At 45.2% G+C, this 27,819-nt stretch overlaps 2 protein-coding genes across 5 annotated transcripts in view; one reads left to right on the top strand and one right to left on the bottom strand.

Annotated features, from left to right (window-relative positions):
- The window catches only part of CRLF1 (cytokine receptor like factor 1), a 57,504-nt gene extending 48,336 nt beyond the window's left edge, over positions 1-9,168 (top strand). The window contains exons 7-9 of one of the 3 annotated variants that reach the window (XM_087875861.1): positions 3,526-3,701; positions 5,573-5,623; positions 6,229-9,168. In XM_087875861.1, the coding sequence (XP_087731987.1) occupies positions 3,526-3,701; positions 5,573-5,623; positions 6,229-6,252 (251 nt within the window). In that variant the 3' untranslated portion in view covers positions 6,253-9,168. The remainder of the gene's footprint in view (positions 1-3,525; positions 3,702-5,572; positions 5,624-6,228) is intronic. The other 2 variants (XM_087875932.1, XM_060694836.2) reach the window with 2 other exon arrangements.
- An 8-nt stretch (positions 9,169-9,176) lies between these two features.
- REX1BD (required for excision 1-B domain containing) lies at positions 9,177-27,746 on the bottom strand. Of its 2 annotated transcripts, XM_034422623.3 has the most exons (5): positions 27,348-27,746; positions 21,635-21,712; positions 17,791-17,995; positions 13,216-13,304; positions 9,177-9,610 (listed from the first exon to the last, which is right to left on the bottom strand). In XM_034422623.3, exons 1-5 carry the CDS (start codon positions 27,368-27,370, stop codon positions 9,538-9,540), a joined length of 468 nt encoding a protein of 155 aa, XP_034278514.2. In that variant the 5' UTR covers positions 27,371-27,746; the 3' UTR covers positions 9,177-9,537. The 2 variants fall into 2 exon arrangements, with proteins under 2 accessions (XP_034278514.2, XP_034278516.2); XM_034422625.3 differs by lacking the exon at positions 21,635-21,712 and having other exon boundaries at positions 27,348-27,676.
- Positions 27,747-27,819: the final 73 nt, after the last annotated feature.

Genomic DNA, 27,819 nt, shown 5'->3' with positions numbered 1-27,819 from the left:
GAACGAAGAACAAATTGCCTGACAGTGAGAACAATTAATCAGTAGAATGGCATGTCTTCAGAAGTTGTGGTTGCTCCATCACTGGAGGTTTTTAAGAAAAGATTGGGCAGTCGTTTGCCTGAAATGATATAGGTTCTCCTGCTTGAGTAGTGGGCTGGACTAGAAGACCTCCAAGGTCCCTTCCAACTCTATTCTGACAAAAGTACAGTGGAACAATATGTTCCTCCAGCTAAAGAACAATGATGACAATCAACCCCAACAGTCCACTGCAGGTTATAAACCACAGCCTAGCACCATAATGGCGAACCTTTTCAGGTGCCAAAACTGGAACGTGCGTGCATGTGCGTGCATGTGCACGCGCCGGAGCACCGGAAACCTGAAGAGCAGCTGGCTGGTGCACGCATGCCTGTTTTTTGGGCTGTTTTCAGGCCATTTTCCGGGGCGTTTTCAGGCCATTTTCCGGGCTGTTTTCTGGGCCACTTCAGGCTATTTTTCAGACCATTTTTCGGGCCGTTTTCAGGCTGTTTTCATGCAGTTTTTGGGCCATTTTTGAGCCAAAAATGGCCCGAAAAATGGCCTGGAAATGGCCCAGAAAACAGCCCAAAAAAGGCCCAGAAACAGCCCAAAAATGCCCTGAATATGGCCCGAAATCAGCCTGAAAACGGCCCGAAAAATGGCCTGGAAACGACCTGGAAAACGGCCTGGTTTTTGGCCATTTTCATGCCATTTTCTGGCACCGCTCCGGCACCCACGAAGAACAGCTGGCCGGTGCGCATGGAAACGAGAAGAGCAGCTGGCAACTGTGCGTGTGCCCACAGAGAGGGCTCTGCGTGCCACCTCTGGCACGTGTGCCATAGGTTCGCCATCACAGGCCTAGCACATTATTTCAATGCAGATTGATAGATGGACATTTTGGGGGGGGGGGAATCTCCAGCCTAGGGCTGGGAGAAAGGTAAACAGTAAAGTAAAGGGAGAAAGGACCCAGCTGGATTCTGTAACTGAGAGGGAACCTGCTTTATTTTAGCACCTTCACATCTGAACCGCAGTGGTTTTTGGGGCTGAAATTACCTCAAAGCTACCTGAAGAGCTTCTATAGCTGAACAGGGATGGAAACTAGGTCTTCCTGTTCTGTTATTCTGTTTTACTAGCTAGAGTTCTGGTCACCACGGGGAGCATCAGAAATTCCCTAAGTCCATGATGGCGAACCTATGGCACGCGTGCCACAGGTGACACGCGTAGCCATATCAGTGGGCACCCCAGCTCAGCTCTGGCACCGGCCAGCTGATTTTCAGGCCTTCTGGGCCCACCAAAAGTAGGGAAACAGGCTGTTTCCTGCCTCCGGCTCCAGATCCTCTCTATGCATCTGGGGAGGGCAAAAACAGCCTTCCCCACCCCCTCGGAGGCCCTCTGGAGGCCCGAAAATGCCCGTTTCCCAACTTCCAGTTGGACAGGAAGTGACTTTTTTGCTGTCCCCAGCCTCCAGAGACTCCTAGAGAGGAGGTGGAGAAGTCTGTTTTCACCCTCCCCAGACACATAGTGAGGATCTGGAGCCAGGTGAGAAAGAAAAACGGGCCTACCGGGCCATCACGTGCCAGGAGCAGGGGAGGGGGGGAGGGAGGTCACACATGCATGCGTGGGGCGCATAGAATTATGGGTGTAGGCACGCGTGCGCGCGAACCTCCCCCACCCCTCCCTTCCTGGCACGTGATCGCAAAAAGGTTAGCCATCACTGCCCTAAGTGAAGCTCCTGCTCCTTTGCCAGGTGCTTGTTTTCTTGGCTTTCTCTTGGTGGCCTTCTTGGGCATCCTTCCAGCTTGAAGATCAAGAGCTCCTGTCAGGTTTCTCTTCCAAGAAATCTTGAGCAGACGTCCTGAGAATCCGATTCTGTGTCAGTAGAAGATTTGGGCTTCTAAACCAAGAGACTTGGAAGAAATTTGGGACTTGCGGTTGCCCTGCACCTGGGTTTCTTGTTCCAAAGCCAGCTGAGATGTCTACAAAAGACTTGGACCTCAAATACTGCCCCGACTCCTCCATTCTTCCCAAGCCTTCACACATAACATTCGTCTGCTCTCCTCCTGGCTTTTAGGATACCTGATGGCGCGGGAGGATAGGAAGGAAGGAGCGAGGGAGGATCGGCTAGTTTTCCTGAAGAGAACATATTACTTAATTCCCCCATGTTCATCGAATTTATCTCTGTCTGGATGACTTAGATGCTAAGGATGGGTTGAGGATAAATTGTGCGCGCTGAAGAATAAGTGAGATGATTTCAGGAGGATGTTGGGGATATAAATGAAAGCAGGCAATCTTTTTTTTTTTTACAAAAAAATATACGGGAATGAAGTAGGCAAAGTACAGGTGGATTTTCTCCTTGTGAAAAAAAATAGTTGAGCTTCTAAGGTTGCCCATATATATATATATATATATTTTTGCTAAGTTTTATTTTGATACCATTATACTTGGTTTGACCTTGGGAAGTGAAGTGGCTTGCAAACAATGGTTTAAAACGGCCTTTTCATATACGACACACTAGATCAGAGTTTCTCAACTTTGGCGACTTTAAGATGTGTGGACTTCAACTTCCAGAATTCCCCAGCCAGCAAAGCTGGCTGAGGAATTCTGGGAGTTGAAGTCCATACGTCTTAAAGTTGCCAAGGTTGGAGATCCCTGCTCTAGACTACATGCTGGTATGCCTGGCACCTTTCAAAGGCACCTGTGTAGCATCTGGAAGCAGCTGTACAGTTGGATGTTTAGATCCAGCTGGGCTGCTCTTATGGGGTTTATTTAGTTATTTATTAAATGTGTGTAGCTTCGTACATCAATTTACTCCTAGTAATTGTGCTATTCTTCCTGCATAGCAGCACTCTTCTGCAAATTGATTACAATTGATTGATACTGCTGGGGCAGAGAACGTGAGTAGGTTGATAAGCTGGTTTAATACCTTTTCTGTAGGCTTCATAGATCTGATTGGTTGTTGCAGGAAATGGAAAGGAAGCTGGGCTAAATAAACCTTTTGTGCTAAATATATCTTTTTTTTTGATCCAGCGGAACCCTCTTCTTCTCCTCTTCTCTGCTTCTTCTCATCCTCATCTTCTCCTTCTCTGCTTCCCTTCCTTTTTCTTTGCTTCATTTTCTTTCCTTCTTTTTTCTCTTCTTCCTTTCCCCTTCTTCCTATCCTCTCATTTTTCTTCCCTTCTTCCTCTACTCCTCCTCTTCCTCTCCTTCCTCTCCTCTTCTTCTCTGCTTCTTCTCCTCCTCTTCTCCTTCCCTGCTTCCTTTTTCTTTGCTTCATTTTCTCCTTTTTTAATTTTTTCCCCTCTTCTTCCTTTCCCCTCTTCTTCCCATCCTCTCATTTTTCTTCTCTTCTTCCTCTCCTTTTTCTTCCTCCTCTTCTTCCTCTCCTCCTCTTCACCTCTTCTTCCTCCTCTCCTCCTTCTCCTCTAGCATTCAAAGGTTAAGAGTTTTGTGATTTTTTTCCCCCCTCCCTGGCTTAATATCCCTTGTCAACCTTCACTTCCTCTCTTTCAGGACGGACTCCGGGAGTTTGCGAACCCAAAAACGGAGAACATAACAACACGCTACGCCGAGAGCTCAAGCAGTTCTTTGGATGGATGCGCAAACATGGGACTTGTGCCAATTTGAGCATCAAAATGTATGATCAGTGGCGGGTGGCACTGCAGAAGTCCCACAAAACACGCAACCAGGTAGAAAAGGACACCTGAGTTTTCAATGAAAAGCAAGGAGAATCATCCGGTCTGTACAAGGATGGGTGTAGAGCGACTCACTGACTCCATTTTTTTTCCAAGGTTTATTGGGTTTTTATTTTTAAACATATACCCTATTTCCCCGAAAATAGGACCCAGCTGGAAAATAAATCCTAGCATGATTTTTTAGGATGCTTGTAATATAAGCCCTACCCCCAAAATAAGCCCCAGTTAAGATTGTGAGCCAGATGGAGGCATTTAGTATCGTATTTCCCCCAAAATAAGACCTAACCAGAAAATAAGCCCTAATGCGTCTTTTGGAGCAAAAATTAATATAAGACCCGGTCTTATTTTCGGGGAAACATGGTATCAACATCAATACATGAACAGTGTGGCCTCTGGGTATAATTCATGTTATTACAAATAACGACAGTCTATTGTTACATTAATCAAACTTATATAATCCTAATATTAATGCACTTGATTATTTTGAAGTAGTTATTCAATATTTCAATGTTCCATTCTAATGTCAATGATCTTCAACATACGTAGTAATATCATCTTTCAACATCTCATCTTTCTATCTAATTATTACTTATTTTCAATTTATATAGAAATTATCACTACTGATATTCCCCCTAATTCTTATTTCTACCTCTATTCTGGCTTCTAGTCAAGTCACTCTTACTAATCCTAATGTTAAGACACATATTTATGTTAATACATAGTCCTATATATTCTTATTTCTATCTCTATTTCTAGTTTTTAATCAGGCCATCATTATATTAGAAAAAAAAAGAAAGAAAAAAAGTGGGGGAAATAGCTCTATTCTATCCATCATCCCTTGCCCGTTTTAATACTTCAATTCTTATTCATTTTTTGGCTTTCCTCCCATACTCTTGGATCCCATACTCTTGGATCTGTCTCCAAATGTTGACTTACCTATTCACAATTATAAATGGATTTTTCTTTTTAATTTTGGATGAGGCAAAATTGAGTTGACTCAGCTGGCTAGTGAAAATTATTGAGGACTAGAACCTTATAGGTAAATAGAGACTTTAGCTTACTTTAAAAAGAGGGCAATACTCAAACTGTAGGCAAAACTTGACCTTACAGCCGCAAAATCTATTCTTTTTCATTTGCAAACCCTGATTCAGTATTCAGGAGACAGCTTGGTAAAAAGGCATTTTCAAACTCTTTAATTATCAATAAAAAGATCCACTGGTTTCTATATTATTATATTAGACTCTTATCCCGTTTTTAAATAAGTGTACTTTGATCAATTCAAGAAGGTGAACTACACCTAATACAGGTAGTCCTCGACTTATGACCACATCTGAACCCAAAATTTCTGTCGCTAAGCAAGACAGAGGTTTAGTGACTTTTGCTTCGCTTTATGACCTTTTTTGCCAGAGCTATTAACTGAGTCACTGCAGTTGTTAAGTTAGTAACACAACTTTTAAGTGAATCTGCCTTCCACATTGACTTTCCTTATCAGTAGGCCGCAAAATATGGTCACATGACCCCAGGACACTGCAACTGTCATAAATATGAACCAATTGCCAAACGGCCGAATTTTGATCACTTGACCATGGGGGAGCTGCAACAGTTGTAAGTGTGAAAAAATGGTCAAAAGTCACTTTTTTCAGTGCCATTGTAACTTTGGTCATTAAATGAATGGTTGTAAGTCAAGGACTACCTATACTCCTATTTTCCCCAGCACGACAGTCCTGTGATGTGGGTTGGGCTGAGAGGTAGGGACAGGCCCAAGAGTCACCAAAAGGGGAGGGGAGGATATGAAAACCAGAGCCTTGGTAGTACAGTGGTTTAATGCACCCTGTTATTAACACAGCTGCCTGCAATTTCTGCAGGTTCGAATCTTACCAGGCTCAAGGTTGACTCAGCCTTCCATCCTTTCTAAGGTAGGTTAAATGAGGACCCAGTTTGTGGGGGCAATAAGCTGACTTTGTATAAATATACAAAAGTATGAAGGCTATTGCTTAACGCATTGTAAGCCGCCCTGAGTCTCCGGAGAAGGGCGGCATATAAATCAAATTTAAAAAAAAAAATTGTTTGTGACTGTCTCATAAAATAGAATAGACTAAAATAATAATACTAGAATAAAGACTAGACTAGACTAGAATGGGGAATAGAAGAATAGAATAGGATAGGATAGGATAGGATAGGATAGGATAGGATAGGATAGGATAGGATAGGATAGGAAATAGAAAGGAAATAGAAAAGAACAGAACAGAACAGAATGTAGAATAGAATAGAATCAAATCAAATCAAATCGAATCTGGAAGGTACCTTGGAGGTCTTCTAGTCCAGCCCTCTGTTCAGGCAGGGAAACCTGTCCTATATCATTTCAGATAAGCGACTGTCTATAGTCTCTTATAGAAGTGGGTAGTCTACAAATAATTGTGCAAATAAATAGGGATGAAGATTCGTCAATTGGGGAAGGGGGTGGAATGTTATGGAGCCACTGCTGGCTGTATCTGGTTTTAACCCTCTCTTTCCTCACCAGGTCCTGTCCAGTGACAAACTGTAGCTTTGATGGATGGTGGAACCAGGACGTTCACTCAAGCGCTAGCCCGGTTGCTGGATTCAGGCCTGCCAAGGATGCACACCAAGGAACTCAAGAGCAGCCATAATCCAGGTGCCTCGAGCGGCATTGCCAAGGTGGCTTCAACCATCACTAACACCCTTTCTGCAAACTAGCTAGAGGCTGGGAAGAAGTCAGCGCCTCTTCGCCCAGAGTAACTCTAAACCAGCTTCTCACATATGATGTTTTTCAGCTGAGTTGAACATTTGAGTTTTCTAATTAGTATATAAAGGAGTTCTCCCTAGTTGAAGGACGTTTTGCCCAGGGAAAGAGCTCTTCGTGCCAGCTTTTTTTTTTTTTTAACAGTGCCAAGATTAAAAAAATCTAAAATCTATCCATCTGTCCTCTTAAGCACGCCATAAAGAGGTTTCGTTGCTTCAGGATAGTCGTTTTCTTCTCATACTCCTCCGTTATGAAATTGGAATCGGCAGCTGATTGAAAAGCGGAAACGGCTAAAGGAACGAGCTGGGTAATCAGGAAAAAAGAAACAGGTTTACATTTAACCTCCAAATTCTCCCAAAGGGAAGAACGGCAGAATTGGTTGTGAAATTTCACAGATTTTTTTATTCCTTTTTTTTGTGTGTGTGCGCGCTCTGTTGTTAAAAAATATCAAGTGTTCAATACCTGTTTTATGTCCAAAGCTGTGATTTAGGCTGTTTTTTTTTTCCTCTCTGCAAATCTGGGAGGTTTTGCACCCAGAGCCCAACCCATCTTTTGAACTGACGTCACCTGCCTTGCCTTTTAATTGGGCTAAACCAGTATGTTTGTTTCCCAACAGCATTAAAGGCAAAAAAGTTGGGGGCAAAGACCACGATCCCATTATTTGTGGCTTTCTGCAGTTATTCAAAGTTAATAACTGACCATGGATGCTCCATTTAGTTCACGTAACTAAGAAAGGCAAGCTGAGTGGTGTGGTGGCCTAGAGGGTGGAGCTCTCGCCTCACAATCTGGAGGCTGTGAGTTCGATCCTAGGTGGAGGCAGATATTTCTCTCCCTGGGCACAATAAGAATATATCTGAACAAAACTCCGCATTGGCAACAGGAAGGGCATCCGGCCAGTAAACACTCGGCTCCCATTCAGTTGCCAGACTTCACCCCGCAAGGGATTAGGGCCATGATAGCGAACCTATGGCACGCGTGCGCAGAGCCATATCTGTGGGCACCTGAGCATTGCCCTAGGTCAGCTCCAGCGTGCATGCGCGCAACGGCCAGCTGATGTTTGGGCCTTCTGGGCCCACCGGAAGTTGGGAAATTGGCTGTTTCCAGCCTCCAGAGGGCTTTCAGGGGGGTGGAGAAAGCTGTTTTTGCCCTCCCCAGGCTCCAAAAAAGCCTCTGGAGCCTGGGGAGGGTGAAAAACGGGCCTACCAGGCCCACCGGTAACCTTTTTGCTGCCGTGTGCCAAAAGCGGGGGAAGCACGGGGGGTGGGGTCGTGCACACATGCAAAGGGGGGGCGGGGCGTGGGTGGCATTGAATTATGGATGTGGGCACACACATGCGTGACCCCCCCCTGCACTCCCCCCGCTTTTGGCACACGACGGCGAAAAGGTTAACCATCACTGGATTAGGGGGTCATTAAAAGAAGATGAACTAAGAAAGGCAAGCTATGGCCTCTCTCGTTTTTATGGCATTTATAAAAGACCAGCCTCCCCAATTTCCCTTGTTGTTTACGAATACTGCCATTTTCAACCAACATGGCCCTGGTGGTAGAGGATGGAGTTTGTACAAGTAGTCCTTGACTTGCAACAGTTCACTTAATGACCATTCGAAGTTACAACAGCATGGAAAAAAAGCGACTTATGACTGTTTTTCCACACTTACAACCTGTGGTCATGTGATCAAAATTTAGACGCTTGGCAACTGGCATGTACATATGACAGTTGCAGTGTCCTGGGTATTGTGATCCCCGTTTGCAAACTTCTGACAAGCAAGTCAATGGGAAGCCAGATTCATTGAACAACTGTGTTACTAACAAGTGATTCACTTGACAATTGCGGCCAGAAAAGTCATAAAATGGGGTAAAACTCGCTTAACAACTGTCTCATTAGCAAGAGAAAGTTTGGGTTCAATCGTGGTTGTAAGTCAAGTAGTACCTGTACAGTAGTACCCTGTCCTCGATTTACAACAGTTCATTTAGTGACCGTTTAACGTTACACTGAAAAAAGGAACATGACCCATTTTTTTCACATTGACAGCCATTGCAGCATCCTTTCGATCATGTGATCAAAATTCGGACGCTTGGCAACTGGTTCATATTTACGACCGTTGCAGTGTCACGTGATCCCCTTTTGCGACCTTTTTGACGAGCAAAATCAACACTTAACAACCAAGATACTAATTTGATCAACTGCAGTGATTCACTTAACAACTGGGGCAAGAAAGGCCGTTAAAACAGGGGGGGGGAAACTCACAAGCAACGGCTCACTTAACAACAGAAATGTTGGGCTCAATTGTGGTCATAAATCGAGGACTATTTATAAGTCAGTAACTTGGAAAGCCCTGTGCTGGGGACATAGCTGGGACTAGCCATGACAGTTTAAGATTACAATCCAGAATTGGGGAGTGAGGGACTGATTGGCAGGCAGGGTGAGCATCCAAATAAACGCTAAATGTTAAAAATACCCCCGTGCTTCCATCCTCCAAACCCAATTTTCTTTAATCCCTTGTAAAGAGAGATTCAGATTTCGGTCCAGGGGAAAAGGTAGTATAATGAAAGATGAGGTTTGCAAATACAGACCCTGGGCGCTGCCATTTTGACTTTTTTGCCCTCCTCCCTCCCAATGGATGCCCATCTGGAGCTAATTGTGCCAGACGACGTCTGGTCCGCTCAAGATAATAAAAAGAGAGACGAGTAAAAAAAAAAAGGAGTCTGTTTTCTTTAATTGAAGGGATTAAAAAAAACCCAAACCACTTTATTTCAGAACATAAACAAGCTATTTCCCCCACTCCTCGTCCTATAAAGGCAATTGAGACCAAGTGCCAAGAAACCATCCTGAGAACTGGCTCCGTTGGGCAGGTGGCCAAGAAGCATCGAGCCATGCGCCTCTTGCACCATCTCGCCTGCGGGCATCGGCCTGGCACGATGAAAGAAGAAAGCCGGGGTGGGCGAGCTGCATGCGAATGAGGACCAACCTTAGCCCGGGGTGGGGTGGGGGGAGCTCTTACGTCCCTGGCTCTCCCCCTTCTCCATCCATCCCCGGCCTTTCTTCATCCTTCTCCCACGGGACGGCCTGTCAACTGCTTTCTTCCGAATCGTACTTGAAATCCTGAAGAATTTCGCTGATTGCTTCGATGGTTTGAATTAGCCTGCGTGAGCCGGATGGAAACGATAAATAAAGTGCCATATGGAGCCGATTAGCCGCGCTCACCCGCGCCCCTCACAGCCCGGCCTTGTTTATGAAAGCCTACGAGAGGGGCAACCCCAAGGGCCGGGATGGGCTGGCTGGGGGGGGGTGTGAGGCGGCGGGGGGGGGGGGAAGGTTAGGCTTCAAAGAGCCAACATGGAACAATCTGTAAAAATGGGGGCTCAGCGGAGGGTGGGGGGATAGAATACGGCCTTTGAAGACCCTTGCCGAGGCCTTTTCGAGACCAAAAAAAAAAAAGAGGGAAAAATATTCCCACATCCTCGCTTCAAATTGGCTTGGGTGATTTGCGAGAGGACAAGGCCCTGTTTTGGGGCAAAATCGTGATTTTGGCGTTCCCATAAGGGGGTCTCTTTCCCAAGGGGGGTCTCTGCTTTGAGAGCAGGGAGTTTCCCACGATGCCGTGCGCCGCTAAGCATTGTGGGAAATTCAGATGCTCGGATGCTTTGAAAGTCCCAGTGATGGGAATCGGTTTCCTTTCTCCCAAGTAGGGTGCAAGAGGCACGGACGGTTCTTCTGTGGGGGGGGAAGGATGAGGGGAGGGCATGAAAATGGCCTTCATGCAAAAGGGACCCAGACCGTATCACAAATCAGATGGTGCGTTTTGGAACCGTTGCTCGGTTTGCCAATTCTCCCTAAAGCCAAACTGCATCTAATGCAGCACTTCCTCCATGTATCACAATGCAGGCATTGTGTTCACACAACCAGCTTACCCAATTCAAGGAAAGCTCAAGGCAGCTGCTTGATAACTAGCCAAACTTGATTTATTTTTGCCTTGGGTAGGCCTGTGTGTGTGCGTGCATGTGTGTGTGTGTGTATGTATGTATGTATGTATATATGTGTATGTATATAGATAAAGATGGATGGATGGATGGTAGACATACATACCGGTATTTGTATATGTATATATGTATGTATGCATGTATGCATGTTTGTATGTATATAGCATATGTATATGTGTGTTATGTATGTGTGTGAGTAGATATATACTTTCTTTTGAAGGCAGGCAACAGAATTTCATTTTTAATGTGGACCAATGTGCTCAGTAAAAAAGAACAATAAAGGTTATATCTTATCTTAGTGACCATACAAAGTTACAACAGCATTGGAAACAGTTATAGTTATAGAGAATAGGATAGGACAGGACAGGACAGGACAGGACAGGACAGGATAGAGAATAGAATAGAATAGAATAGAATAGAATAGAATAGAATAGAATAGAATAGAATAGAATAGAATAAATAGAATAGAATAGAATAGAATAGAATAGAATAGAATAGAATAGAATAGAATAGAATAGAATAGAATAGAATAGAATTTCTTTATTGGCCAAGTGTGATTGGACACACAAGGAATTTGTCTTGGTGCATACGCTCATGGAGTACTTAAAGGAAAGGAATTATGACTGTTTTCCACACAACCGTTGCAGCATCTCCATAGTCACATGACCAAAATTCAGGCGCTTGGCAACTGGCATGTACTTAATGACAGTTGCACTATCTTGGGGGTCATGTGATCCCCACTTGCGACCTTCCCAGCCAGTTTTCTGTAAGTGAAGTCAGTGGGGGGAAGCCAGATTGACTTAATGGCCGCATGATTCACTTAAGAACTGCTTTACTGTTGCAAAAGGGTCATAAAATGGGGCACAACTCCCTTAACAACTGCCTTGCTTAACAATGCAAATTTTGGGGTCAGTTGTAGTCGTATGTTGAGGACTATCTATCTTTGGAAAGGAGGGGCATTGTGTGTCAAGTGCATGGGTTAATATTGTATGCCCTATTGTGGGAACCCAGAGCATGGATTAAATACAACACAGTACAGCAGTCCTCAATTTACAACCGATGGACTGTTCAAAATTGTGACGGATCTACCTTTGGACTCCTTACAATCTGGATTCAAAGTTCCAACGGTCAGATGGCCTCCATGGTCACATAAGTGGCAACAAGGCCCCATTTGCAGCCTCCCATGGTCAACTGAACTGCATTTTACAACAGTTTTGGTGAACGCCAGGGCTTACGATGGTTGCAAAACTAAGCAAGCTATTAATTCACTTAACAACCACAGCGTTTGCTTAATGACTGCTGCAAAAACAGAATAAGGCCAGGTCTGTCATGTGACCGGCCCGTTTTACGACGGTTGTGGCTGTATTGAGCAGGCACCATTACTGTTGAACGTCGAAGACTAGATTAAGGATATTGTGTCTGGAACACTGCAAGAGTCATAAGTATGAGTCAGTTGCCAAGGGTCAGAATTTTGATCCCATGACCATGGGGATGCTGCGACGGTCTCAGGTGTGAAAAATGGTCTTAAATCACCGTAGGGACATAGGTCAGTGCCGTTGTAACTTCGAACAGTCACTAAAGGAACTGTTGGAAGTTGAGGACTACCTGTAGTTTAAATATCTGGAGAACAGCCATGTAGAACAGGGGTCTCCAACCTTGGCAACTTTAAGCCTGGTGGACTTCAACTCCCAGAATTCCTCAGCCAGCAAAGCTGGCTGAGGAATTCTGGGAGTTGAAGTCCACCAGGCTTAAAGTTGCCAAGGTTGGAGACCCCTGATGAAGTTCTGGATATCCATTCTTGTCACCTCCGCAGGGCAGGATCCGAATCAGTGACATTACATGGAAGTCTAGATTTAGTGTAAAATCATTAGTAGGGATTTCCTGGTTGCAACAGCTGTCAATCAGTGGAATCTCTTGTGTCATGAAAATACTGTGTTCCCTTCAGTGGAGGCAAATTTCTGCTACCGGTTCTCCAGAACTGGTCAGAACCTGCTGAAACCCACCTCTGGATCCAACCTTAAGTCCAAACTGAGTTGTACATCCATCCTTTACAAATATACAATACCACAACACATAACTTAATGTAACAAGTAGTGGTCCGGGGGTGGGCTGCTAGGGGTTCGCGAGAACCTCTAGCTAAGATTCTGTGCAGTTTGGAGAACCCCCAAATCCCATTCTTGGCTGGCCCTGCCCACCCCGCCCCTCCCAGGAGTCCCCACACAGCCCGTTTTGGATGCAGATAAGTGCAGGGCGTGTGCAAAGGCTCGGAGAGGGCGAAAAACAGGCCTACCAGAAGTTCAGGAAGGCCAGAAACAGGCCTGTTTCCGGCCTCCAGAGGGCCTCCGGTGCCTGGGGAGGCCATTTTCGCCATCCCAGAGGCTCAAAGAAAGCTTCCAGAGCCTGGGGAGGGCAAAAACACCCCTCCCCCTGCCGTGGTGCAGGAGGACAACTAGGCCACGCCCACCATGGCCACACCCACCCAGCAACTGGGCAGAGAACCCCTTGCCAAAATTTTTGAAGCCCACCCCTGTAGTCGTCTATTAGGGAACGTAGCTAAAACTTTATAGCAAGGGTGTCAAACTCTTGGCCCACAGGACGGATGCGTCACGCGCTGGCCACACCCACACCTGTTTTAGCGAAGGGGGGAAAGTCGCGATGCATCACATGACGACTCCACGATGACGCGAATTTGACACCCCTGCTTTATACAGTTGAAAGAGTAAACTTCAGAAACCCCGTATTTGCAACCGCAGCTTCGGAGACTCACTTGTGCTTCAATTCTTGCACCTCCTGTGTGTGGGCTTCCACCCCGGGCTGATCCTGGACGTTTTGTTTAGCAAGCTGCAGTTGTGCTGTCTGGGAAGAAAAAAACAGGGAAACGGAGAAAGATACAAAATTGATTATTCCCCCTCTTCCTTCACCATCAGATGAATTCATGGAAGGCTTAACCAAACCGTTGAATTAATGCATTCTCTGGTTTTATGCAATATCCTGAACAATAACCTACCGGTAGTCCTTGATATATGACCACAATTGGGACCACAATTATCATCACTAAGCAAAGCACCTGTTAAGTGAGTCACATCCAGAGGTGGACGGCACGTGAATTAACAACCGGTTTGCCCCAGCACCAAAAATGTGAGTGTGCGCGCACCTTCCGCGCATGCGTGCAGCCTTCTGCGTATGTGCTTTGCTCGCGTGTGTGCTTGCATGCATGTGTGCAGTTATAAAACGTGGCTAAATAGGATGTTTTGCCCTCCCCAGGCTCCAGAGGCTTTCTTTGAGCCTCCAGGAGGGCGAAAATGGCCTCCCCAGGCACCGGAGGCCCTTTGGAGGCCGGAAACAGGCCCATTTCTGGCCTTCCCGAACTTCTGGTAGACCTGTTTTTCGTCCTCCCCGAGCCTCTGCACATGCCCTGCATTTATCTGCATCCAAAATGGGCTGTGTGGGGACTCGTGGGCGGGGCTAAATAGGACGGCATAGCTCCGGGGCGGGCAAACTACCAGTTTGCCCGAACTGGTAGTAGCCCACCACTGGTCACATCCAATTTTACCACCATTTTTGCCATGATTGTTACGCGAATCACCATGGCTGTTAAGTAAATCATGCAGTCATTAAGCGGATCCACTTTCTCCACTGACTTTGCTTGTTGGAAGCAACTAGAAAGGTCGCAAAACGATGATCATTGACCCCCTGTAACTATCATAAATACATGCCGGTTGACAAGTGCTTGAATTTAGATGCTGCAACGGTCATAAGCGTGAGGGCTGTTTGTAATTCTCTTTTTTTCAGCGTTGGTGTAACTTTGTACAGTCCCTAACAAAGGGTCCTAAATCCAGGACTAGCTGCAATCCAATAAACTGGGTTTGGTTTGGACATCACACCAAGGAGTAAAACCGCAAAGCCAAGCTTACTGCATTGCCTAAATAGAGAAACAGTCTCTAAGCACCGTGTGTGTGAAGACAGCTGACTACAGTCAATTTCCCCAAACTGATGTCCTCCAGGTGTGCCTGGCTGTGAACTGGGGGAGTTGAAATCCCCCACATCTGGAGGAGATCATCTTGAGGTTAAAATATTAATCTAGAACCGAACAGATCCGCTGTAATGCTCAGTTCTTCCTTTCTTCAGCATCACCTTTGCCAGCACCAACTTCTGGCTGAACCTTTCTAACAGAGCATAAAATGGGGGCAGCAGGAACCAAGTGCTCTTTAGAGGGAACAGAGGGATAATGGTGCAAGATTTGGAAGATGCCCCCCCCCCCATGCAAAAAATTGAAATCCTGCCCCTAAAAAAAACACTAATTTATTTCTTATTTTATTTTTATTTTATATCAAATTTATATACCGCCCTTCTCCCTGAGGACTCAGGGCGGTGTACAGCCAAAGTAAAAATATAAACTACAAACATTAAAATACAATTAAAAAGAGATATATATATTCGGCCCCATAATTAAAAGCAATGACAAAACAATTAAAAACATTTTAAAAAAGTGTTAGGCCAGCCCGGCTTGCTGAAAAAAGAAAGTTTTAAGGGCACAGCGGAAGGCACCGAGGTTTGGACTCTCCTTATCTCTGGGGGCAGGTGGTTCCACAGGGTGGGTGCCCCCACAGAGAAGGCCCTCCCCCTGGGGGTCACCAGCCTACATTGTTTGGCTGATTGCACCCCGAGGAGGCCCTCTCTGTGGAAGCGCACAGGTTGATGGGAGGCCGTCGGTAGCAGCGGGTGGCCTCAAAGATATCTAGGTCCTATGCCATGGAGCGCTTTAAAGGTGATAACCAACACCTTGAAGCACACCCGGAAGACCACTGGGAGCCAGTGCAGCTCACGCAGGAGAGGTGTTGTATGGGAGTGCCAAGCAGCTCCCGTAACTACCCGTGCGGCCGCATTCTGGACCAGTTGGAGCCTCCTGGTGCCCTTCAAGGGGAGCCCCATGTAGAGAGTGTTGCAGTAGTCCAGGCGAGAGGTGACGAGGGCGTGAGTGACTGTGCACAAGGAATCCTGATCAAGAAAGGGCCACAACTGGAGGATCAGGCGAACCTGACAAAAAGTCCCCCTGGCTACAGTCGTCAGACTAATAAGGAAATTTAAGTCTCTTGCCTTGTTATGCGTTTCCCTCTGTGTTCGAAGGCTGGTTTGTAAGTGTATATCAACTCCAAGAAACACCCAAAATTTGCAGACCAATAACAAGGAAAAAAAACCCCGCTAAAAAGGAAGGAATAAAGGTGAGATCTCTGCTAAGTGGAGCAAAACCCCAGGTGAATTCATTGCCAAACACCCGTGTAGTTTTATTGGCATTGTTATAAGAGCTGTTTGCCATTGCATTTATTTTATTTATTAAATTTCTATGTTGCCCATCTCCCCTACATTCTGATTCTGGCTGGCTTACAAATTAGAAAAGGTGGGGAAAAACAATTAAAAGATGAAAACAAGCCAACATTAAAATATTATTAAAAACTGTGCTAAAACCACACCTACAACAGCCAAGAGACAGATATGACTGGGATGATACCTCCCATCCTATCGCTCCAGGAACTCCTAGTGGTCTCCCATCCTGGACTTAAACAGGTGTGATCCTGTTAAAAAAAATTCGCTCAGCCTAGCAACAGGAACTACGTTATTTATTTATTAAGTTTATATCACACCCATCTCCTCTGATACTGCTATACGTGTTGCATTATAGCCAATATTATACTATCATAGTATAGTGTTATATTATGTATTACAGTCAGGTCCAGAAATATTAGGACATCGACACAGTTCTAACATCTTTGGCTCTATACACCACCACAATGGAGTTGGAATGAAACAAACACAATGTGCTTTAACTGCAGACTGTCAGCTTTAATTTGAGGGTATGTACATCCAACTTAGGTGAACGGTGTAGGACTTACAGCAGTTTGCATTGTGGTGGTGTATAGAGCCAAAGATGTTAGAATTGTGTCGATGTCCCAATATTTCTGGACCTGACTGTATATACCGCTTCATAGTGCTTTTTACAGCCCTCTCTAAGCGGTTTACAGAGTCAGCATATTGCCCCCAATAATCTGGATCCTCATTTTACCCACCTTGGAAGGATGGAAGGCTGAGCCTTGAGCCGGTGAGATTCGATCTGCTGAACTGCAGCTACTGTAGCCTGCAGTACTGCACTCTAACCATTGCGCTACCTTGGCTCTAAATCACTAGGCTAGAAATCAGGAAATGTTGAGTTCTAGTCCCACCTAGATAAAAGGCTGAGTGATTTTGGCCCAATAACTAGGAGACTGAGAGTTCTAGTTCTGCCCTAGACATGAAAACTGGCCAGGTCCTTTCTCTTTCTCTCTCTCAGCCCAATCCACCTCACAGGATTGTTGTTGACGGGCAAATAAGAGGAGGAAAGAGTATTAAGGATGGTCGCCATCTTGAGTTCTTTCTAAAAATAATAAAAGGGGGATTTAAAAAATCTAAAATAAAATAAAATAAAAACAAATATTTTAATGAACATGTTGCCGTACGAATCATATACAGTAGTGGCCAAAATTGTGGAAACCTTTTGGGAAAAGTGTATTTTCTAAAACTAGCTAGTAACACCACTTTTTTTTGGAGTAGTGCTATAAAATTATATCTCAATGGAAAGATAGTTTAATCAAGAATGTATTGCAATAACTTTTATGAAGGATTTGCTATTAGAATAGCAGTTACAGTATAAAGAAGAAAAGTGAAACACGTAGAAAAAATGAGATATACAAAAATTATCATCATAGAAAAAATGAGATATACAAAAATTATCATGTCAGTTAATACTTAGTTGGGTAACCTTTAGCATGAATTACGGCCTTACAACGTCTTCCCGTGGAGTGAACCAAGTCTTTTAGTTCTGCAGCTGTTCTAATGTGAAACCAAGATTGAAGGGTTGCTTCTATTAACTGGGTTTTATTGCTGGGTCGCTTCTGACTAACAAATTTCTTTAGTCGGCTCCATAGATTTTCCATTGGGTTAAGGTCTGGGCTATTCCCAGGCCATTCCAGCAGTGGAATATGATTATCTTGAAACTCCAAAAAAAAAAAAAAAAAAAAAAAAAGTGGTGCTATTAGCCATCAAATCTCAAAAATACACTTTTCCCAAAAGGTTTCCACAATTTCGGCCACTACTGTAATGTCCCACTTGAGCACAGCCATTCAGATTGAAATCAAGATAATAAATCTCCACCTAGCTGGCAACCCTACCTTAACAAAGAGTGAATTTCTAAAGTAGAGATTTCTCCGAGATTCCTCAGCATGTTACGAAAAACAGGATCAAGAAAACGGGTCTTAAAATTAACTGAACAGGATGGGCTCACATCATGTGGCAAGGAAGGGCTACTCACCAGTTCGAGTTTCTCCTGCTCCTTCTCCTGAATCCTGCCCAGGTGCTCCACGAGGTCTCTCCGGCCGTGGATCCCCTCCAGATTCCCCTTGATCTGCAAGATCTCCTGGGAAATGCCGTTGAACGCCAGGGTGATCTCGTGCACCAGCTGGCGATAGCGGAGGAAGTCGTAATCGGGGCCGCTTCGGAGGTAGGCCTGGTGACCCCTGTTTTGGGGAGGGGGAGATTTAGTAAAGAACCGAGAAAGAGATTTTCCTACAGGTATGGGAAACAGAGTGCCCACATGCAAAGATTTGAGGGAAACCGATGGGAAAGAAATTGAATTTTAAAGTCAGCCACTTGAACCCATGAGCCACAAGGCCCCCCACCCTCCTCTCCCTAAGGTAAAGGTAAAGGTTCCCCTCGCACATATGTGCTAGTTGTTCCTGACTCTAGGGGGTGGTGCTCATCTCCGTTTCAAAGCCGAAGAGCCAGCGCTGTCCAAAGACGTCTCCATGGTCATGTGGCCGGCATGACTAAATGCCAAAGGCGCACAGAACGCTGTTTCCTTCCCACCAAAGGTGGCTCCTATTTTTCTACTTGCATTTTTTACGTGCTTTCGAACTGCTAAGTTGGCCGGCGCTGGGAAAAGTAACGGGAGCTCACCCCATTACCTGGCATAGGGATTCGAACCACTGAACTGCCGATCTTTCCATCAACAAGCTCAGTGTCTTAGCCACTGAGCTACCATGTCCCAAATTCCTCTCCCTACAGCATCCCAAATGAAATTTGGGATGGAAAATGATCCATTTTCCAAACAACCAAGATTTCTGGAAGCAAAACACATCCATTTCTACTGTGAAAGTCTCCCCCACATCACCTTCGCAACTTTAACTCTGGCAGACTTCAACTCCCAGAATTCCCCATCCAGGCCTTCTTAAAGTTGCCAAGGTTGAAAAACACAGCACTATTAACCTTATCTTGCTCCTAACGATCTGGGTGCTTTTTATTTCTTCTCTGAATCGTCTATTCTGGGGACAATGAGGTCTGTACGCATCAGCAATTGCATGTCACAGCCTCTATGCAGGGTTAGGGTTATGCCTGTGTGGAAAGGGGGGGGTCAGACTGGATGACCTCACTCTTTTTTTCCTCCTCCTCCCCTGTGCTATAAAACTTCCACAGTAGTAGGCCTGCCTATGTTGATGGGACACAATCCAAGGATGTTTGGCCTGCTGCGTGTATTCACCTTCTTCTTTCGCTCCCATCTTTCTCCTTCTCTTTCTCTTTCTCTCTCCTTCTCCTCCTCCTCCTTCTTTCCCTTCACTACTTTTTTTTTTTATTTGATTTATATGCCGCCCTTCTCCGGAGACTCAGGGCAGCTTACAATGCGTTAAGCAATATAGCCTTCATACTTTTGTATATTTATACAAAGTCAGCTTATTGCACCCACAATCTGGGTCCTCCTCCTCCCCCTTCCATTCTCCTTCTCCTTCTCCTTTCCCTTTCATTTTCCTCCTCCTCCTCCACCTCCTCCTTCTTCTTCTCCTTCTCCTCCTCCTCCTCCCCCTTCCATTCTCCTTCTCCTTCTTCTCCTCCTCCTCCTTCTCCTCCTCCTCCTTCTCCTCCTCCTCCTCCTTCCATTCTCCTCCTCCTCCTCCACCTCCTCCTTCTTCTTCTTCCTCTTCTTCCTTCTTCTCCTCCTCCTCCTCCTTCTCCTTCTCCTCCTCCCCAACTTTACAAACTTGGCTTGGGTCTTGGGAACTCCCTATAAAATACACGGATTGACAGGCTGGGCTTCCCATTAAAGATCCTGCATGCCCATTCAGACCAAGGCCCTCCCTCCCTCCTTTGGATTAACCTTGGGATAAAGGTTATTTCCTCCCCTGCTGGGTTTTCGGGAAGGCTTCATTGATTTGTCAATGGCGAGAGGGACACCCTTCCCTAGAGAGGGTTATCACCCCATCTCCTGGCACACCCGAAGTCCTGCTTGTGGGGGGTTTGCTGTGCCGGGGATTGGACTCCCCGTCCGCAGGAGTAAATTATCTGCACACCAGGCTCCCCACAAGGAGTTTTTCCTCTGCAAATAGATCACAGGTGCTGGGTGGGTGCTGCCCCCTTGCTCATCTGGTTTCCATCAGGCACCGGGAGCCTGGGGGGGGGGCAGAGTGAAAAGGGGGGGGGGAAGTCGAGCGGAGGCCCCCTGCAGGGCCCCCCTTGAATCAAGTGGTGTGCAAATAAAAGGGGTGTATGGGGTGGGGGTGGGGGAAGAAGAGCAGACTGGAACAGCCCATCCGCTTCCCAGGCCGTTTTATGCATGCAAAGCCATTGGTAGGACTCGACGTTTTGCAAAGGAAACTCAGGCTTTTTAAACTCATTTTGTTTAGAAAATAGAATCGTAGGATTGGAAGGGACCTCGGAGGTCTTCTAGTCCACCCCCCTGCTCAAACAGGAGACCCTATACCAGGGATGGCTAATCTCTTTGCCGGTGAGTGCCAAAAGCGGGGGAGCGTGGGGTGGTCGCGTGCCTGCATGCCCACACTCATAATTCAATGCCTCCCCCCCATGTATGCGTGCGTGACCCCCCCCCCCGTGTTCCCCCCGCTTTTGGCACACGATGGCAAAAAGGTTACCAGTGGGCCTGGTAGGCCCGTTTTTCACACTCTCCAGGCTCCAGAAGCTTTCTTGGGGCCTGGGGAGGGCAAAAATGGCTTTCCCCACCCCCCCGGAGGCCCTCCGGAGGCCGGAAATGGCCCGTTTCCCAACTCTTGGAAGGCCTGTTTTTCGCCCTCCCCAAGCTCCAGAGGCTTTCTTGGAGCCTGGGGAGGGTGGAAATGGCCTTCCTCACCCCCCACCGGAGGCCCTCCGGACTTCCGTTTCCTGACTTCCGGTGGGCCTAGAAGGCCCAAAAATCAGCTGGCCAGCACGCACACGCGTGCTGGAGCTGAGTTAAGGCAATGCTCGCGTGCCCACAGATATGGCTCTGCATGCCACCTGTGGCACACGTGCCATAGGTTCACCATCACGGGCCCTATACTATTCCAGACAAATGGCTGTCCGGTCTCTTCTGGAGAATCTCCAGAGATCCATCACTTTTAATCGTTTCATGTAGTCATTTTGAGGCAAATAACGTTGTGGGGCCTTGGTGTGCTCTGAGCTTGGTTGTTTTCTTGCAGAAACCCCCTTCCTTACTAGCACTGATGATGTTACGTAGTTGGGTCATGAAACGTCTGCAAGAAAACAACCAAGGTCAGAGAGCACCAAGCTCTCCTCATTCCAACCCTGATTTACAAATACTCTCCAGGAAATAATTGGCACATGTGACTGGCTCATCCCTTGTTTATAAAGTTGGGTCCTCAGATTTTCCATCAAACCACCTCTCCCTCATACAGGTCCCTCAACTTACAACAGCTCATTTTGTGACCGTTCGAACTTACAACGGCACTGAAAAAAAATGACTTATGACCGTTTTTCACACTTACGACTGTTGTAATATCCCCATGACCACTGATCACAGTTCGGATGCTTGGCAACTGAGTCAGATTTATGACGGTTGCAGCGTCCTGGCGTCACACTATCCCTTTTCGTGACCTTTTGATAAGGAAAGTCAATGGGGAAGCCAGATTCACTTAACAACCGTGTTACTAACTTGACAACCGTGGTGATTCACTTAACAACTGCGGCAGGAAAGGGGCAAAACTCACTTACCGACGGTCTCAGCAATAGAAATTTTGGGCTCAACTGTGATCTTAGGTCGAGGACTACCTGTATTTGACGTGACCAAAGCCCCCGCCTCACATCCTCAGAATGCAAAACGGAGGGAGGACTGGCAAAGGTTTTAGAGAAAAATAACGTGTTCAAATACTTACTCCTCCAAGAGGTGGTAAGCTTCCACCCGCTCGGTCTGCAGGGCGTAAAAACGCCGCACCAAACTTTGCACATCCATCCTGCAGCGGAAAAGGGGAGATAGGATTCCTTGTCAGAGGAAATAAAAGACATATAGGTAGTCCTCGATGTACGACCCACAATTGAGCCCAAAATTTATGATATTAAGGGAGGAATCTGTCAAGTGAGTTTTGCTCCATTTTACGACTTTTCTCACCACATTTGTTAAGCGAATCACTGAGATTGTTAAATTAGTAACCCGGTTGTGAAGTGAATCTGGCTTCCCCGTTGATTTTGCTTGCAAGGAGGTCGCAAAAGGGGATCACGAGACTGGACACTGGACAGGACACTGCAACGTTCATAAATGTGAGTCAGTTATCAAGCATCCAAATGTATATCATGTCACCATGAGGATGCTGCAACGGTCACAAGTGTGAAAAATGGTCATAAGTCACCGTTTTCAGTGCCGTTGTAACTTCAAATGGTCACTAAATGAACTGTTATAAGACGAGGACTACGTATAATGCCTTTTGCTCAATGTTGGGGTTACAAGAACGACTTCTTTGAGGGGAGCAGAGTGGGGCGAATATCACCCTAAATTAGCATCAATCCCTCAAGTTTTATACCTACCCATTCGCTCATACAGGTAATCCTTGATTTACAACAGTTCATTTAGTGACCATTCAAACTTACAACAGCATTGAAAAAAGCAACTTCTGACCGTTTTTCACACTTATGATCGTTGCAGCATCCCCATGGTCAGGTGATCAAAATTCAGACACTTGGCAACTGACTCATATTTATGACGGTGGCAGTGTCCCGGGATCCCCTTTTGCGACATTCTGACAAGCAAAGTCCATGGGGAAAGCAGATTCACTTAACAACCCTTTTACTAACTTAACAACTGCAGTGATTCACTTAACAACTGTGGCAAAGAAAGGTCGTAAAATGGGGAGAAAACAAATGTTTCCCTTAGCAACAGAAATTTTGAAGACTACCTCTACCTGATAAAAGAGTCATTTCCCGAGGCGAAGTAGACGGCGAGCAAGTTTAATAATAAATAAAATAAATGTCTATTTAATTGGCGCTTAAAAAGAAAACGGAAGGAGGAACTAGCCAACTTTTAGGGAGGAAAAAAGAGGTTTATTCAAGGTAGGAAGTAGAGCCCCCATGTCTCAGGGCAGTCTACCTTAGACCGCCCAAAGAGTGGGAATAAAAGAGTAGGAGTTATAAACACGGGCTATAAATCACCTTGCATCCGCTGGCGGACTTTGAACCCTCAACAAGAGAATTCGTACGTGCTTTTCTTTCCATTTTTTCCATTTTCGGAAAATGAGAAGCAGCGGTTTGTTGTTTTTTTTCCAGATCTGCCAGATCTGCCTGTTCTTTCAAATCCCTGAAGCCGCTTTGATCAAAACAACAGTTTGCAATTAGAACAAAAAAGGGGCTTTTTGGTGTGTCCACCCTGCATCAAAAAAGCGATGGGCTTCTTTGCTCTCGCACGTGGGCGTGCAATTGAGTGTGACATTGATCTGTCCCCGCCTCAAAAGTGTGCTTGGACAGACTGTGTCTGGTTTGGCTGCTTCGCCTAAGGTCCTCCTTTGCCAAAATCCAATTTCTCCCTCCATAAGAGACGTCCATGAAACCGCTTTCAATCCTTGCCCTTAACGGCAAATCCTGGCAACACAACGGTGTGTTTGTGTCAAGCCGGGGCCTCCCAATCGGAGCCAACTTTTGGGGTCTTGGACTATGCAAGTGGCGCTGACGAGTTTCGCCTTCTCTTTGCATACTCCTTCTCCAAAATGCACACCCTCATTCACTCTCTCACACTCTCGCACGTACACACACTTGCATATATACAGTACACAACAGCTGCATCTTTTAACTTGGCACTTGGGGGGGAAGGAGGAAGCACGCTTCCCCTCAACAGACTGTACAGCGGCATGAGGGCCAAATTGCAGCAATCTTGCGAGGGCCCCCACTCCGGCCATGGGCCCCCCCCTCACACCGGCCAGCTGCTCGGTCGCGCGTCTTCATTCTCCAGAAATATTCTGCTTTATTTATTTATTTATTTAATACTTTTATATGCCACCCATCTCACTATTGAGGCTACTCTGGGCAGCTCCAATACAGCTAGTCCTCAACTTACGACCAGTTACTTAGAATAGAAATAGAAATAATAGGAATAGGAAGACTAGAATAGTCTAGAATAGCAAAGTTGGAAGGGACCGCAGAGGTCTTCTAGTCCAACCTCCTGCTCAGGCAGGAGATCCTACACCATTTCAGACAAGTGACTGTCCAGTCTCTTCTTAAAAACTTCCAGTGTTGGAGCATTTACAACTTCTGGAGGCAAGTTGTTCCACTGATTAATTGTTCTAACTGTCAGGAAATTCCTCCTTAGTTCTAGGTTGCTTCTCTCCTTGATTAGTTTCCACCCATTGCTTCTTGTCCTGCACTCAGGTGCTTTGGAGAATAGTTTGACTCCCTCTTCTTTGTGGCAACCCCTGAGATATTGGAACACTGCTTTCATGTCACCCCTAATCCTTATTTCCATTAAACTAGACCTAACTAATTCCAGCAACCATTCTTGTTATATTTTAGCTTTTAGTCCCCTAATCTGAGTCTTCGGAGAGGGGCGGCATATAAATTGAATTAAATTGAAAAAAAATTAAAAAAAATTGAATAATCATCTTTGTTGCTCTTCTCTGCACTCTTTCTAGAGTCTCCACATCTTTTTTACATCGTGGTGACCAAAACTGGATGCCATATTCCAAGTGTGGCCTTACCAAGACATTATAAAGTGGTATTAACACTTCACGTGATCTTGATTCTATCCCTCTGTTTATGCAGCCTAGAACTGTGTTGGCTTTTTTGGCAGCTGCTGCACACTGCTGGCTCATATCTAAATGGTTGTCCACTAGGGCTCCAAGATCCCTCTCACAGTTACTACTATTAGAACAATTAATCAGTGGAACAACTTGCCTCCAGAAGTTGTGAATGCAAGACGGTTGCAGCATCCTGGGGTCTTTTGTGACCTTCTGATAAGCAAAGTCAGTGGGGGAGCTGCATTCACTTAACAATCGTGTTACTAATTTCACAACTGCAGGGATTCACTTAACAACTGTAGCAAGAAAGGTCGTAAAATGAATAATAAATATCTCACTGGCCTCAGTTGTGATTGTTAAATTGAGGAGTGTTGGGGGCTGTGTTGACTGTGAATGATGGGGCCTGTAGTCCTAACATCTTTAGATGGGAACCCTCCCCCTCAAAAAATGCCCTGCAGTATTTCTCCCATCTCTTTCTCAACTTCCCCAAGGCTTCACTTCTAGTCCTCCTGCGCCCCCTTGTGGGCATTGGTGGGTTAGCCGAGTGCTGCTGCCTTCCCCAGCTTTTCCCATGGTTTCCTGTTTTTCTCGTCTACCTGTTTTCTTGTTATATTTACTTATTTATTTTACAGCAGTCGTCATGCAGCCGCTGGAACCTTCTGGTTCTAGTGAAGGGGCCTCCATTGCAAATCACACATACACACAAACCAGATTACAGATTAACAGAGTTGGAAGGGACCTTGTAGGTCATCTAGTCCAACCCCCCACCCAAGCAGGAAACCCTACACCATTTCTGACAAATGGCACTCCGATCTCATCTTGAAAGCCTCCAGTGATGGAGCTCCCACAACTTCCGAAGGCAACCTCGGTTCCATTGGTTGATTGCTCTCACTGTCAGAAAGTTCCTCCTTATTTCTAGGTTGAATCTCTCCTTGATCAGTTTCCATCCATTATACTTTCTCTGGCCTTCAGATGCTTTGGAAAATAGGTTGACCCCCCCTTCCTCTCTGGGCAGCCCCTCAAATACTGGAACACTGCTATCATGTCTCCCCTGGTCCTTCTCTTCACTATGGCCAACTGGCCATGCCCAGTTCCTGCGACCGTTCATTGCATATTTTAGTCTCCAGTCTCCTAATCATAACGCCTCCCTTCCAGCCTCTGCTCAACAACCCACATTAGTTCACCATTGCAGCAAGCGGATCAAACCACTCTGGTTAAAGCAGAGTTACAAATAATTATAGAGTGGTGTTTCTCAAACTTGGCAATTTTAAGACACGTGGACTTCAACTCCCAGAATTCCCCAGCCGGCTGACCATCCTGCAGAATTCTGGAAGTTGAAAGCCACACATCTAAAAATTGCCTAGTTGTTGCTAGAAGCATGGAATGGCTGAGGTCTCTTTCTTGCTTTGTCAATCAGGAAACACCCCATAAAATGAAACACTCTGCGATCAAATCAATCGATCGAGGTTTTTTTTTTAGCAGACATAACCCTGGCTACAAATAATCCACCCCACCCTCGGCAACCTTTCCCAAAACATGAGGATCTGACTATATGTGCGAATGTCTTTGAACACGTTGTGTGCTGTTTTATATAAACTGATCTTTATATAAACTGATTTTATATAAACTGAGCTGCTGATTCAGTTCTACAGAGGAATTATTGCATCTGTCATCTGCACCTCTATAACTGTCTGGTTTGGCTCTGCAACTCAACAAGACAGACACAGACTTCAGAGGATAATTAGAACTGCAGAAAAAAACAATTACTACCAACCTGCCTTCCACGGAGGTCCTGTATACTGCACGAGTCAAAAAGAGGGCTGTGAAAATATCTACAGACCCCTCACATCCTGGACATAAATTGTTTCAACTCCTACCCTCAAAACGACGCTATAGAGCACTGCACACCAAGATAACTAGACACAAGAACAGTTTTTTTCCCAAATGCCATCACTCTGCTTAACAACTAATTCCCACAACACTGTCAAATAATTTACTAAGACTGTATTACTATTATTCTTCTCTTCCTTACTAGTATCTATCTCTTCCCACTTATTACTACAACCACGTTGCTTGTATCTTTCAATTTATATTGTTTTTATTTCCTAGTTAGTACGATTTGATAGCTTATTAGTAACCTTGACTATCACTAAGTGTTGTATCTTTTTATTCTCAATGAATGTATTTTATTTTTTCTTTATGTACACTGAGAGCGTATGCACCAAAGAGAAATTCCTTGTGTGTCCAACCACACTTGGCCAATAAAGAATTCAATTCAATTCAATTCAATAATTCAAGTCAAGTCAAGTCAAGTCCTAGTCCTAGTCCTAGTCCTAGTCTAGGGTGAACCCATTTCACAGGATTTAGGAAGCACTGTATGCGGCCAAGAAAATATGTATGTATGTATGTATGTATGTATGTATGTATTTCTCTTTAGCCAGGTTCTTCCTACGTAAACCAAGATTTTTATGCAGCCCTAGTTCAGTGAAATCACAATCCACTAGTTTCTAGGCTTTTTTTTCTGGCAGCCAGCAAACACTCTGCTGCCCATATATATATGGGCAGCAGAGTGTTTGCTGGCTGCCAGAAAAAAAAGCCTAGAAACTAGAAAATATATATACATACTGTTCGATCTGGCCCATAGAGCGGGGAGAAGGATTGGCATAAAAATTGCAGGCATGTGTGTGTGTGTATATATATGGGCCAGATCTATGGGCCAGATCGAACAGTAGAGAATTATCCTAACTTTGCAATATGATCGAAGCATATCTTGTTCTGATTCTAGCTTTGGAAATCGTGTAACTTACATCTCTGCAGTGTCACCCTGTGTGGTTATTCCCTAAATATTAAAAATCGGAGATAACTTACTTACCCCAGTTCTGCATGGGAGTCCATTAACAATTTTGCAAACCCCAAAGACTGACGAGGCTATTTTGAATTCTCCAAATCGTGTTTTTTTTTCTCTCCCTCTCCTTAAGGAACTCTTTTGAGCATCTGCCGAGGTTGGTCGCTTAACTGTTTAACGCCCACAACGGTGTGCAGATGCGAAACATATTGGAATGTCCACGTGGCTTTTTAAAAGGGATGTTTGCTCAAAAAAAAAAAAATGAGAATGGCGTTCAAAAGGAGATGATTTTATTTCCTGAAACTGTTGTTTCAATGTCACGGCTTTAAATCTTCCAATTCCTTCCAGGAGTCTATGGACAAAGTTTTGTCTTCCCTGGGAATGAAGGAATAAACGATCTTGAAAGCGACTTAGCAAACGAGTGATGGGCTCTTCTGTACTTAAAGTCTACGTTCTTCTTAAGACAACCTGCTCTTCCTTCCGGGTAACTCATATGAGC

This window comes from Pantherophis guttatus, chromosome 1 (genome assembly GCF_059756535.1).
Source record: "Pantherophis guttatus breed Tessera chromosome 1, ASM5975653v1, whole genome shotgun sequence".
NCBI classification, from domain to species: Eukaryota; Metazoa; Chordata; class Lepidosauria; order Squamata; family Colubridae; genus Pantherophis; species Pantherophis guttatus.
Note: the sequence above shows the minus strand (reverse complement) of the source record. Positions and strands in the feature narration are given on the sequence as shown.

What these genes read in the sequence shown, in the direction of transcription:
- REX1BD (XM_034422623.3), bottom strand. Translation starts at nt 27,370, where the DNA reads ATGGACTCCCATGCAGAACTGGG. An exon ending in GACTCCCATGCAGAACTGGG is followed by an intron (nt 21,713 to 27,347) that starts GTAAGTAAGTTA and finishes TTTCCGCTGCAG; the next exon opens with GATGGATGTGCAAAGTTTGG. An exon ending in AGCAGGAGAAACTCGAACTG is followed by an intron (nt 13,305 to 17,790) that starts GTGAGTAGCCCT and finishes TTTTCTTCCCAG; the next exon opens with ACAGCACAACTGCAGCTTGC.